General features: G+C 41.6%; 1 protein-coding gene across 3 annotated transcripts in view; it reads right to left on the bottom strand.

Moving 5' to 3' along the window:
- Positions 1 to 14,818, bottom strand: part of USP47 (ubiquitin specific peptidase 47) — a 79,386-nt gene that overhangs the window by 55,202 nt on the left and 9,366 nt on the right. For 2 of the 3 annotated variants that reach the window (XM_044425724.1, XM_044425723.1), the window contains exons 2-3: positions 14,548 to 14,607; positions 3,124 to 3,327 (exon numbers count right to left, since the gene is read on the bottom strand). In XM_044425724.1, the coding sequence (XP_044281659.1) occupies positions 3,124 to 3,327; positions 14,548 to 14,607 (264 nt within the window). The remainder of the gene's footprint in view (positions 1 to 3,123; positions 3,328 to 14,547; positions 14,608 to 14,818) is intronic. The other variant, XM_044425725.1, reaches the window with a different exon arrangement.

Genomic DNA, 14,818 nt, shown 5'->3' with positions numbered 1-14,818 from the left:
AAATTCCCTTCCCCAAGGCCAAAGACAGAGCTCCAGCCTTCGAGGTGAAGATTCAATTATGGATCTCCACTGCCTTCCCAGTCCCTCCAAATGTCCTTCATTCCTTTTTAAAAAAGAAATCAATTTATACCCTGCCATTCTTCCTAATAAAGTGGTGCTGTAGCTGGTTAATTGCTGCCAGTCCAATGGAAGGGCACCTTACTTGGGAGGAAATCTGAGTGAACTCAGCATGGACACACATGCATGCACATACGCACATTCAAGGAAAGCAAACAGGAACTTGTTTGAATAATAAGTCACACAGTCGTAACAATAGGTAAAGCTGGGTGACTATGGCTCTGCGCCATGACAGCTATGCCATGGAGTACCGCAGGGGTCTATTTTGTCCCCCTTGCTATTCAATATCTACATGAAACCACTGGGAGAGGTCATTCAGAGGTGTGGGCTTGCAGAATCATCAGTACGCTGATGATACCCAGCTCTACCTCTCTTCCACAACCAATCCAGGAGAGGTAATGGGCTGGATGAGGGCCAATAAACTGAAGCTCAATTCAGACAAGATGAAGGTCCTGTAGGTGGGTGGCTTGGGCTCCGGAGTAGGTGACTTGGACCTTGTTCTCAATGGGGTTGCACTCCCTCTAAAGGACAGAGTCCGCAGCTTGGGAGTGCTCCTTGACCCAGAGCTTTCTTTGGAAGCTCAAGTGACTGCTGTGGCGAGGAGCGCTTTCCTTCAGCTTTGGCTAATCCATCAGCTGTGTCCCTACCTGGAGGTCGACTGCATAGCGACAGTGACACATGCATTGGTTACTTCCCATTTGGACTACTGTAACATGCTCTACGTGAGGCTGCCTTTGAAGACAGTCCAGATACTTCAGGTGGTGCAAAACAGAGCAGCCAGGTTGCTGATGGGGACTGGGCATTACTCTCACATAACCCCAGTCCTCTACCAGCTTCACTGGCTCCCCATCAAAGTCCGGGCTCAATTCAAGGTGCTGATTATCTTCTACAAAGGCCTTAATGGCTTGGGACATGGATACCTAAAGGAATGCCTGCGTCCTTATTTGCCCTCCTGCCCCTTGAGATTGGCAGCAGAGGGCCTCCTCCGGGAGAGACATCAGGAGGCAAAGTACCCGGAGGAGGGCTTTCTCTGTGGTGGCACCCCATCTGTAGAATGAGCTCCCCAGAGGTCTGCCTGGTGCCATCATTATTTGTTTTTTTGGCGCCAGGCTAAGACCTTTTTATTTAAAAAATATTTTAATAATGTTTAATATCTGTATGTTTTAATTGTGCAGGGTGTTTCCAGATTTTAATTGTATTTTGTACTATGTTTATGTGAGCCGTCCCGAGGCTATAAGCAATGGGACGGCATACAAAAACTCTAAATAAATAAATAGTTTCTGATAGTGTGAGAGTTACTATTAAAAATAGGCCAAACTAATACTATACCCCATACTAAACCATACCATACCATAAACTCTGTATTGACTTCATATTAATATTGAAATACTGTAATTAAAAGCAGATTATGACAAATAAAGACAAACTTCTGTCTTCTGAGACTGAGCCATCATGTCCTAGATTGTTGATGAATCAACATCAAATTCCTCCACGAGCACTCTCACCTTATGTTTACTTGGGACCTGTTTCGGCATACTTGGGGTTGAACGAAAACACAACTTTTGAATAACAATAGATCCCAACCTACCAGTACGTTTACACGTGGTGAACTGGCAGGAGTGGGAGACAAACATGTGGTGTGTGAAGCATGGTCTTAGTCATGCATGGTGCATGGCATGTAGCACACCAAGTTTAAACTTACATTTCCACTAGAAATTGATTTTATTTTAAAATTTATTTAAAGTACTATTTCTTCAATTTTTTGTCAGTTGCTTGAGAGTGCTGGTTGCTTGAGTTCCAGTTAAAGGAGAGTCTACTGTATATTCTAGGATTCATAGTATGCTAATTGCTGAATTTAAGAAAAAAACTGTAATCTATTTAGAAATATATTTAAAGAAACTATCCACCTAGTCTGACTTACTATTAAAGAATATAAATACATTTTAGATGAGGTATTTAAAAATCAGCTGAAAGACTGTTTCAGAACACAGGAATCTAGAAAGCTAAACTGATGAGAGGATTGTTTTTACTAACATATAACTAGGGTTTTCCTATACTTCACATCCAAAGTATAGTCAGCATGACATTGCTAGAATTTTGAAGCAAGTATGAAGAGATGGAAAATAATAACAAGAAAATAATAAGCACCAGTCTCTAAATAGATATAAAAAGGATACATATGTCAAATAAGTCACAGTGCCTTGCTGACCATACATAGTGCCCTATTTCCCTAATTACCTTTCCTAGATACAGTTACATGAACCTAGAAAAATGAATAGCTGGAGTGGTGAATAAACCACTTGGCAATCCTACAAAAGAGTGTGGGTTGTAGGTGGTTTATTAACTACCCTACCCACCCTTGCCAGGTTTGTACAAAAGGACAAACTGCCTACCTAGGGTAATTAAGGAAATGAGCTGACAAACACAGGTACACACTGGTTTATTAAACAGCTTCATGACATGCAAACCAGGCCATTTTCTTTTCCTCTCCAGATGTGGGGGAAGCAGGAAGTACTTACTGACAATGATAACAGATTTCATATGAACAAAAGAACTGTCATTCCTGACAAGACAAAGGTACCACGCATGCTTAGCTTGTCTGACCAGGGGAGTGGCATTCAACTTGTTTTGTGAGGAGTTGCATTTCCCCTAAAGGATCAAACTCAGAATTTGGGGGTGCCCGTTGATCCAGCCTTGTCACTAGGCAGAAGAAAGGAAGCTTTCACCCCTTGCCTGTTAGTTAACCCAAGAATGCTTTAAAAACATAGACATTTCACCTGATTAATTTAAAATATGAAAATGTGTGTGTATGCACACAAGCACAAGTATTTAAGACTCCAAGAAATAGCAAACAGAAAAAGTTATTACAGAATTCTATTATTTTAACAAGATATCATGCTGTGGAGAAGTATTTTAAGTGAACAGAAATATTGCATCCTGTACTCGTATTCCATCAAAACTGTCTAAACAGAGAGATTAGGAATCAAGTGAAACAGCTGTTTTTACCGTATCAGCGACACTGTCTGCGTTTCCCCAAATTAAATCAAATGTTCCATTAACATAGCCCACTTTGGTAGCCACATCCTCAAACAGTCTTTTTACTGGAGTGGAAGCTGGCAAGTTCAAAGTGATGCGCTCATTCATTGTCTTAGAATTAGTAGTATCCTGTATTATACAAAGCACTCTAGGCTCATCAGCAGCACTTTCAATCTGTAATGAAAAGTAAAACAGAAAATACTTTCTATTTCAGACATATGTCAATAACTTAATGAAATTTCACTTTCCCTTAACACAAATGCAAGTATCATGTCTGTCTGTCTGTCTGTGTGTCTCTCTCTAACTTTTACAGATCCCACCGTTGTGGCAGCTATAAGTAAGGTGAATCGGGAGAAAAAAGGTGAATAGGGAGGTGTCATTGGACCAATATTTCTAAAACTTGCAGGTACTGGAAAACTGTGCTAATTTTACATTTCCTAAAATTTCTTTTTGATGAAAGTCTGAATAAGAATATTTTAAAAAGAAAAAGTAGTAGTCTATAAAGCAAAGCCTGATCTCCTGAAATTCTGTAGTTCATCACATCCCTGATTCCTGTTTTCTGCAGTGTGCAAAAGGGCGATAGCTCTGAGGTTTCACTGGCAAGGCTCGGAAAATAGAGAGCCACCCCTCTTCTTTCCAGCTTCTTCAAGGCTCAACACAGGAACAAGCCTCAACTGGAGGGGGGATAAGCCGTAAAGTTGCACTGATGGTTATATCCACTGGTGTCTATCCTACAACAGAATGAACACAGCCAGTGGAATGGATTGCCATTCCCCCACCACAGACAACTGCACCCCCACATCTGCTCCAGAGACTTGTGGGAATAACCAAAGCACACTTTAGGGACATGTCTGGGGGTGGAAAAGGGACGTTCCATTGCATGAACAGAAGGTGACTAGCATAATACAGTGGTACCTCGGCTCACAAACGCCTCAGTTCATGACCAAATTGGGTCGCGAACAAAAATTACATAAAAACTTTGACTCAGGTGCTGAACTCCACATTGGATGGCGACCATGATAATCTCTCCACCCCCCCCCCGAGTGGGGAGATGGCTGCGATAGTGCTGGGGGCAGGGGAGATGGCCAGATCACACCCGTCTTTCCTGCACGAGTGCGCCTGTGATTGCACCTATCTTGCCTGCACAAGTGCAACCGTGATCTCCGCCATCTTCCCCAAGCACCATCACGTCCATCTCCCTGCCCCCGTGCGCCAGGATGACAGGTGCATGCAGGGATGATGGGCACGATCGCGGTAGTGCTGGGGGGGCAGGAAGATGGCTGCGCTCGTGCTTGGGGTGGGGGGGGGAGATGGCCGTGATCTTCGTCACTTTGCTTCACATTTTTCTGGTAAAAAAATAGTTACAGAATGGATTAACCTTATTTACATTGAACCTTATGGGGAAATTTAACTTGGCTCAGGACCAATTTGGGTTGCAACCAGAGTCCTGGAATGGATTAAGTTTGTGAGCCAAGGTACCACTGTATTCAGTATAGCTCTAATTCAGGAAAAGGACAGGATCAATAAGTAGGCCAGTTTGTCAGGCACCCAAAGATGGTCAACTTTTATGGATCCCCACTCCTGAGCAAATGCAGCAGTTATGGAATAATAGGGCATGCTTTCTTATGAATAAGGAGCTAGTTAAACAACAAAAGTGGATGACAGGAGTAAACACAGTTTTCAAAATGAAGACAAACAAGCAGTGAAAGCTTCTCCTCCCACAAGTACTGGGACCATGCAATTAGGAGTTGAAGTATCAAACCCTGCAGATGGTTGCTAATGGTTAAGGATGATATAACACAACCAGACCTAAAAGAGCTAGATAAATGAATGAGAAGTGACGAATTAAGTTTAAGTGCAATGTAATACATGCTGCAACAGAATCTCTTAATTCCACACATACAATGAAAAGATCTGAATAACAGTGACTGAACAGGAAAAGAGCCTGGAGTTCCAGTGGATATCCCAATTAAAACAGCAAAGTGGTGAAAAGGACACATTCCATGCTTAGGATTTTTAAGGGATTTACAATAAAGAGCCAGAATCATAATGCTTTTTTTTTTGTACGTATCATATAGCCACACTTGAAGGACAACAATTCTGTCATGCCTTCTCAATAGTGGCATACTCTACATGTAATAGAAGAAGAATAGTGACACATTTGAAACAACTCTTAAAAGCATCCATTTACACAGGCCTTCCCTGAGCAGTACAGTATTACATTACTGCTTTGTTTTAAGTTACTGTCAATCTTTTAAGTAATATTTTATGCTGTTTCATAATGTTATATTGTATTTTTAATATGAACTGCTAAGGGATTTTAGTATACAAAATTGATATAACACTATTATTAATAAAGGAATACATAAAATTTGAAATTATGCATAAATTAACAAAAAAGGATTAGGAAACCTTCCCTGTGGAAACTAATGAGAAACTGATAACAGTTATTAAGACTGGTACACTGCATAGTGTTGAGAAAATATATGTTTTCTCTTTCTGCGTCCCTCATTTAATACTAACTCAGGCTACCCAATTAATATTGATTTGACAGATGATGGGGAAAACACTTCACAGAAGACCTGAGTAACTTAAGTGCTATATACAAAACATAAAGGTGGTCTTAAGACTATACGACCTTTATGTTCTGTCTATATGGACATCTGGCTGACCACTGCTACTAAACTGAATGAACCAAAGACAGCTACTACATATGTAGATAGTCCCATAATACAGTGTTTACATGCTTCGAGCCCTTTTTGTATAGGCATAATCAAGAAAAGCAGAGCAATTTCATGACCTTCCTATACCAGTTCTGCTCAGAGCAAGAGACAAGACATCCATTAAATCATATCCTCCAAAAGTACTACAAAAATGCCTTTTAACTACAGTGAAATAAGTTAACATATATTGATCAATCCTCTTCCATTCTTCGCAAGTTTAAGTCAGTGTTACAAGTCAAACAAAAGACTATGTAATAGTATACATTCACTAAAACAACCTATCAGCTACACAATTCACTAACTAAATGTATCCTCCTAACTCCTGCATAAGCTTCTAAAAATAAGCAAGAATTACACCAGTGAGGGAGCGGCATTATAAAAAGCCTCCAACAAAATCATTTGCCAACACACCAGGGAAAAGAAAATCTTTCATCTCGATTAGCAAGACAGCTGCCTGGAAGAAGGTTGCATTACAGCAACTAAATCTGTTCTCCAGAAAAACTGACTGGGATTTCTAGCAGAGGGAGTCTGTGCTGTCCAGTCTGGCTTCTTCATTCATCTCTCCTTCTTTCTGAGAATACAGTGTATCTGACTGGTGGGTTGATAGAGGGGAAATGGTTGTGGACTAGCAGAGTAGCTTTTGCTGCTAATTCTGCCACACCCCTCATTTTCCTCTCATGTGTTCACCTTTTCTGTTGTTCTCCCATCACCAGATCATGTCCAAGAAGAGAAAATGGAAGCTTTACACTAAATTACTCCAGATTCCTTCCCTTCACAGGGCTGATTTAACATAAACATGAAAGTTGATCTAAGAAGGGAAAGCAGAGATAGGCTTTTTAAGAGCAAAGATTATATTCAATGGCCTTTTGTTCTGGTGCTAGGCCACAAATAATTCCTATGTAGGGAAGAACAAAAAAGAACCTTGTGGGAGGCAAGGGAATCATGCTGTTTTAAACTGTAAACTATCAGACAGGATGAAATATGAGTAAATAAATAAGGCAGTTGAAAATATAGTTTCATAACAAAATGCTAGACAAGACTGGGGAAAAATCAAGATGATGCGGGGGGGGATCATTTTCCTTAGTAAACTGTTCTTACATAAGAGCTGGGGTGTGGGTGGAGGCTTATTTAATCTTTAAAGGGGAAGTACAGGGACTTGGTACTGTGGATAAAGCTTGCCAAGGATCAAGATGCACTTGCTCAGAGGAAAGAGAAAAATGCATTCTCTCTCTCTGCCTGTGTTCAGAAACACTTTTTGTATTATCTAGCTGGCTAGGAGAAATTTTGTTGGTTAACAAGCCCTGATGTACTTTGTAAACTCACATAGTTATAAGCTAGCACTATCCAGAACATATTCCTAAGGCCCATGTTTCACAATATGGACATGTGTGCACACACACAAGCAGTCTTGCTTTTAACCACATTTAACTCATGATAATCCACAACCCTTCCTTCAGATTAATGAATGGGCTGGCAGAGACCTTTGTGCACAAAGCTAGCTCAGAAATACATGAAGGAGGATGTCAAGATCTGAAACAGCAGCACAGCTCCCTCTGGTGACATGATGCTGAAAGGTTAGAATGGTTCATGCTGCAAGGACCTGCAGAGTCAGGATCAGACCTGTAAGTGCTTGCAAGGATTGCGTCCTATGTAATTATACAACACAGCTGGGAGTTCTAGAGGGCTGATCAAAAAAGGAATCTTGGGGTTGTGATGGGCAATGAAAATGTTGATCTAATGTGCAGCTGCTGTGAAAATGGTAAACTCTGGGTTAGGCATAATTATGCTGCCAAAGGGATCATACTTCCCTTATGCAAATCTTTGGAATGAACACACTTAGAATATTGTGTACAGTTCTGGTCACCTTACCTGAAAAAGGCTGTTACTGAGTTGGAATAAGTGCAGGGAAAAGTAAGAAAAATGATCATGAGGCTGGAGCAATTCCCCAGTGAGGAATGATTACAACTGGGAGCATTGAGCTTAAGAAAAAGTATGTAACAGGAGGCATGGTAAAGTTGCTTAACATTTTTATTCCTCTCTCGTAATACTAGAACCTGAGATCATTCCATAAAGTTGACTGGAGGGAGATTTAGGACAGATAAAAGGAAATACTTCCTCACACAGCATGTTTCAACTATGGAATTCTCTGCCACAGAAAGTAGTGATGACCACTAATTTGAATGGCTTTAAAAGGTGAGTAGACAAATTGATGGAGGGGGAGGTTATCAATGGCTACTACCCTTTCTGGCTATGCATGTCTACACACACCAGTTGCTGAGGAGCTTGGGCAGGTAGGGGACTTGTACACATCCCGCTTGAGGAATCCTTGGACAGCTGGTGTGCCACTGTGTAAATGGAGTGCTTGACTAGATGGACCATTTGCTTGATCCAGCATGCTATTTCTTTTGTTTTTAAAACATTATAAAAGGGTTCTCTAGGCTGTACAACTGCAACAATAGCATGACCCTTCATACTGGCTACATTGTATTCCTAATCCTAGTTCTAATTTTGCCTTGGCCTTCTTGACTCCTGCCTGTTCCTGAGCCTGCCCTTGCCTCAGGTCTGATCTACCTTACCTTCATTTCTCTGGTCTTTCCTTTGCCTCCATTGCTGCTCTGCCTTGCCAATATCTGACCTCAGTATCTGACATCAGGTACAAAGCCTTTGCCTCTCCTGCATTTCACTAAGACCTCCAGCTTTCTCCAGTATCTCTAGTTCTGGTGTCCTAGCTGTAGATACCTGTTGTCTATGTCCTAGTACTAACAGTTTTCTGGGACTAACGCCCATGTCCCAAACAGAATTTGGAACAGATTTACCCAACCTGTGGTTGCTTTTCTGATGCATTTGCATCATCTAACCCCAGCAGCCCTGTTGTCTGAATGGCTCGAGTTTTTCTTCCATGTGGCCCTGCTGTGGACCTCTCTACTGCTGGAAGCAAATGATTCAGTTCTGGGGAATCCTAAAGATTGCATTTAGGCTTTGAAGGATGTGTTTAGAGATGCAGGCCAGGTACATATGGCAGAACTGGCTATCCAAAACATGAAGCATGGCTGCTGGTCTGTCGCAGAGTACAGTGCCAAGTTTGGCTGTCTGGTTCACATGCTCTGGAATGAGGTAGCACAGCAGTTTCATTCCTGAATGGGTCTAAATGCCAACATCAAGGATGAGTTAGCCTGGGTCTACCCTCCCACCAGCCTGTTAGCTTTGATCATCCTTTGCAGCAATACTATCTAGTGAAAAGGTATGCATGATGAACTGATGGAACCACCTCAAATAGGTCACCAAAATGCTGCAGCAAGACCCAGATCCATGGAAGTTGATGGCTATTGGCATTCTCTGATACAATAAACACCACCAGCAAACCCAGGGTCATCTCTACAGAGGTCAGGAAAGGCATTACACTCTTACTTGTCCTGCTGAAATTCAGCACCCAGGTAATGGACTTCCACAGTTGCACTAGAGACATTCTTATGACATCCAGTCCAACTTTTTGGTTCCAGTTTGGTGTGGCCTGCCACAAAGGGAAAGCCTTCATGGCAAGGCCCGTGACAGGGCCTCCTCTAATTTCACTGACTTTGAAAAAGAATATCACATTCCCTTCTGAGCCTTCTCCTGTTGCAATGAAGGGGCTTGACCTCATCACACAGGAAACTTTCCTTTGGTTATGCTGGTCACTCCCAGACACCAGGAACTGTTATCCTTGTAAATACACCATATTATCCCATGGTCTGGGGGATTCCATGGCTCATATAACATGACCGAACCATTAACTGGAGTCAGCAAACAAATTCAAGTCCCTGCATTGCCAAGACGACTGTTTTCATTGTCTAAGTTAATCCAGGGAAGCACAGAGAATTGGAGTTCTTGGCACCAGAGAACGTTTCAGCTGGTACTGGTACTACTGTTCTCCTGAAGAAGCAGACTATATTCAACTGGACCCTGCAGCACAACAATCTTTTGTCCAACTGAGAAGGGTCTTTACCACGACTCTGGTTCTAAAACATTCAGACCTGAGCCTCCTCTCAGAGCTGATAATTCCAGCCACTGGAACTGTTCTGTCCCAACCACTGCCTGAATTCATGTCTTCTACCTTGTCTGCTGGCCCTGGAAGAGCAGAATTATTTTTGGAATAAAGAGCTACAGGCAGTGAAGTAGCATTTGAGGAGTGGTGGGATCTCTTTGAGAGTGCACTCCCTCCAAGTACTCACCAGCCACTGAAATTTTGAACAATTTCAGCTAATGAAGTGTCTCTAGATGCATCAAACTCACTCAGCTTTGCTCTTCATTTGCTTTGACTTCTGGGTTACTTACAATCCAGGTACCAAGAATGGAAAAACTGATGTTCTTTTATCACAAGCACAAGCTGTCATCTAGAGAAGACACTGCTCCGATGTTGCTGTTGTCTCCTGATACACCCCTGACATCTGCAGGTAGGCTGTCTTGACTATCAGGGCAATTGTATATTGCAGAGGAACCCTTCAAGATCCAAACTCTGCAACAGTGCCATGATGCACACACACCAGGCCACTGGGGGTACTCTCGAAATGGTTTTTTAGGGCTTTTCAGTAGCCATCTGTCTACCACATGTTAGGAAATACATTCAATCCTGTGATACATGTGTGAGGGCCAAGGTTACCTGCCAGGAGCGTCAGGGTCTCCTGCATTCTCAATCCCTACAAACCCTGACCCAACTCCACTGGATTTCACAGTGGACTTTCCTGTTCAGCAGATCTGGTGAACTTGGTGATGGCTGACTTACTGATCAAGATTTCTGTCTGCAGCATACCCATTTCATCACAAAGTGCCCATCTGTTGCTTTCAAAACTGTTTTGGTTCCATGAGTTACCCAAAGTAGTGATTTTGAATCATGGGTGGCAGGTCATGTCCCACTTCTTAAACATTTCTTGAACTCTTGGAAATGCAACAGAAGTTATCACTGGCATATCATCCCCAGAAATACCTTCTACATGAATTTTGATTACCACTCACGAGATCATTCCTATATGCCAGATGCATTCCTTGTTCCCACTGTCAACAATCACTTAACCTATATCCATGAAATACATAAAGATCTGATCTACCACCTGAAATGTGTCAAGGCTGCTTTAAAAATCAGGTAGATGTAGAATACAGGAGGGACCCTGTATTCAGGTGGGAGACAGGATTTGGTTCTCTATGGAAACCTATTAGTCAAGGTGTCTTCTGCCAAACCCATTTGTTGAAACCAGGCTCCCTGACACAGAGGATGGTCTTGAGGCACACCACGCTGAAGCAAATCAGGTCTGGAGGGTGGCCTGAGCTTGGATGGACGATCACCTGGAACTGCCACCTTGAGTTCTTAATACTTGGTCATCCAGCTCATAAACTTTGTCACCTACAAGTTGGATCTTCCCAATCCAACTGAAATTTTATCATCCCAACCTTTTCCCGGGTTACAAAACTCTACCACTCCCTCCTGTTCAATTTGATGGGTACAAACAGTATCACATGGCATGGTTCCTCAACTCAAAGCAGATCTGTAGCAAACTCTACTACTTGGTGGACTGGGTTGGTTACAGAGCAGATGACTGATTTTGGAAGCCTACTGAGAACATACATGCCCCTGCGCCTTTCATCACATTCATATGGGGAGGTGGTTGACGCACCATCGGTGAGGGTGTTCAAAGATAGGTTGGACATGCACATGGTGGGCATATTGTAAGCAGAGTTGGCTGGAGCCGGGGGTCAGACTAGATGGCTCAGGAGGCCCCTTCTGACTTGCTCTGTTTCTATGTTTCTATACTGACAAACTAGGACCATGAATAGGGATGAAACCACTCTCCTGAGAAAGTGAGGTACTGCCAGGATACCACCACAGTGTCTCCTGGTGACATCATGAAGTGCAGAATGGTTCACCCTGTAAGTGCCACAGGATCAAGATCAGACCAGTAAGTACTTGCAGGTTTTGAAGTCTGTGAAGTCATGCAGCACAGCTAGGAACTTTGGAAGGCTCTATGAAAGGCTTCTATGGACTGCTCAGTTTTGCTTCTAAGAGTTCCTTGATTTTTGCCTGCTCCTGACTCTATTCTTGCCTCTGCTCTGACCCCACCTTACCTGATCTTTGTCTTGCCTTGCCTTCACCTCTGCATCACTACTCTGGTAATCTAGACTTTGCCTTTGCTTCTGGCCCTACTTTACCTTCTAATATCTGACATGAGCATGTATCCAGACTCTGCCATTACCTTTGGTCCTCTTGAATTCCACTACGATCTCCATCTCCGGTACCCTTTGTCCTAGTCTCCTAGCTACAGAAGCCTGCCACCTACATCCAATGCTGACAGAGGGACAGTTCACTCTGTTTCTCCTTTGCCAGCCTGGTCAGCTTCTGTTCTGGCTGCACAGAAAAGGCATCACTTCCTCTACAGCTCGCATGCTAGTGAAGGAGAAACATAGTGTTCTGTTTCTCCATTGCCAGTCTGCTGTACTTCTGCCTGTGTACATTTTAACTCACTTTTTATAAGCAAGGGAACTGTCTTATGAATAAAAAGTGAATAAAATTTTCTGCAACTGAGAGGCTGGGAGGTTTAGAAACAAGGTTGAAACATACTATTAACAGCATTTATAATTTAAAAAGTTCTTCTTGTGACTTTGAACATAAAGCACCACAAATTATTAATTGACACTAAAATAGGAACTTAAGAAAAGCTATGTTGTTTCAGATCAATGCTCCATCCAGTCCAGCATTCTGTGCATGCAGTGGCAAACCGGCTACCCACAGGATCTCTCAAGCAGGATAAGTACAACAGCTCCTTCCTGCCCAAGTTCTCCAGTAACAGGTAAACACAGGCCAGCTGCTTGTGATACTGGAAGCAGTGCACAGCCATCAAAACTAGTGCCCATTGTTAGACTTCTCCATGAATCTGTCCAATCCCCTTTTAAAGTCACCGAAACTGATATCCATCACTATCTCCTATGACAGTGACTTAAACTAAAAAACAAGTAACAACACAAGATAAAATAAAATGAGCTAAGAATAAAAACAAAGGTCAAAATATAATCAAACACTAGTCAAATACAGCTAAGCATTAAGATACTGATTTACCAGAACTGAAAAGACTGCTAGAATAACAAAAACCCAAGTTAGTTAAGTGTTTGCAGGAAACTACCACTGTGATCAGGTATATTGATTTATGTAAATATAAATATGTTTAAAAACCCTTACTATTTATACTACTCCTTGAAAGTTTTTCTAGACAAACAGGCAATACAATACATAAAACAAGGATAGTAGAAACCATTACAATTATTTTTAACAATGCAATTAAATAAATAATGTGCATAAGCAGTAACGGAAGCGAAATGTCAGTTTTAAATATGGTCGTTCAGAACTTGGTAGCCTGCTTCTAAATGAAGAATGAGTACATATGCCCAGATGCTCTTCTGGGGTTCAGAAGCAAGGAGTCCACAATCCTGACCTTGCATCATGGTATCACCCACATCATGCACTGTAATAATAATAAGCCATTATCTAGAAAAGTCCATTTCCGATTCCTTGAACTATTTGGCTGTGGTCAAGTAAAAGCACATCAAGTGACAATATTTAAACCACCTGGCAATCTTACAACAAATGTCACTCCCATTTTAAAGCATTACTTCAATTGCAAGACATCACACTATCCCATATTAATCATACAGGCAGTTCCCTGGTTAGGAATATGTTCCGTTTCTGAGAAAATGGAAATTCGTCTTTAAGTCAAATTTGTATGTAAGTTGGATCACATATAGTTGACCTGCCACATTTGTGTGTTGGGGTACAGGACACCCTGTGACAGTGGAAAAACAGCAAATATCTCTAGCCTACCTCCCCACTCACTGCACCAAGGAAATGCTGGAAAGATTTCCCTGCCCAGATGGGCAGAGCAGGAAGGCATGCTTTGGAGACCTCCCTCTCTACCCTTTCACTTCCACCCCCTCCCCCTCTGGTGATTCTCTGGAGGCCTTCCCCCTTTCACTTCATTTCTCTCTATGGTGATGACAAATTTCCACAGTGATTTTTAAAAGTTTAATAGGCTTTACGGTAGTTTGTTAGCAAGTACAAGTTGTTCGAAACTCAGATATTCGTAACTCAGGGAATGCCTGTACTGAAAAGTTAATGCTCAAAAAAGTTCAGTGCAAGAAAAGTACTACACTAGCAAGACAACACAGATGTTATTAAGTCTTGAAAAAATATTCGCAGCAATCAACATGTTTCAGGAAACACTATTGGCAAGAAAAATACACCCAATATAAAGACATCTATGTATTCAGTTTCTACCAATGATCCACATGAAAAATGAAATGGCAGTGTGAACAGCATATACAAAGAATACTCCTTTTGGGAAAAGTAGCTGCAAAGCCCATATGGCATATTAACTGACTACTTTATACTTAAGAATTGTTGCTTAAATGAATATAACTTAGTATAAAAATATCAGGCAAATTATCATATTTTAGCACTCTCATAATCATGCTTTAACTCATCTTGATTATAAACAGAAGAACAAACCTTACTATTTTATACAACGCAGACATTGTTGTTAGAACTACAGTTAAGAATAATGCTCAAAATATGTTCACATGCACAGGTAATAAATGCTCAGTCTCATGCTGTTACTACCATTGAGCCATTTAAAAAATCACTTCAGCTAACTACCTGTGAAAACCTCTTCTTCATTTCATCAAAGATACTTTGTCTGCATCTCCAAAGCATATCCTAAGACATATAAACACAAAATAACAAATTTATGCCACTTCAAAGTAGAGAACTATCTTCAGGTAATTCATAAAAACCTAAAACTTTCTAAATTTAGTTAGGGTACAATTGTATGCTGTCCATTCATTCACAAGAAAAGGCTGAATCCCTGCTGCAACCTTGGAAAAGCCGCCCAATGTTACAGTGAGGACACCACCTTTGAACCCCCCCC

Source organism: Varanus komodoensis, unplaced genomic scaffold, assembly GCF_004798865.1.
Source record: "Varanus komodoensis strain SLA01 unplaced genomic scaffold, ASM479886v1 scaffold16, whole genome shotgun sequence".
NCBI lineage: Eukaryota > Metazoa > Chordata > Lepidosauria > Squamata > Varanidae > Varanus > Varanus komodoensis.
Note: the sequence above shows the minus strand (reverse complement) of the source record. Positions and strands in the feature narration are given on the sequence as shown.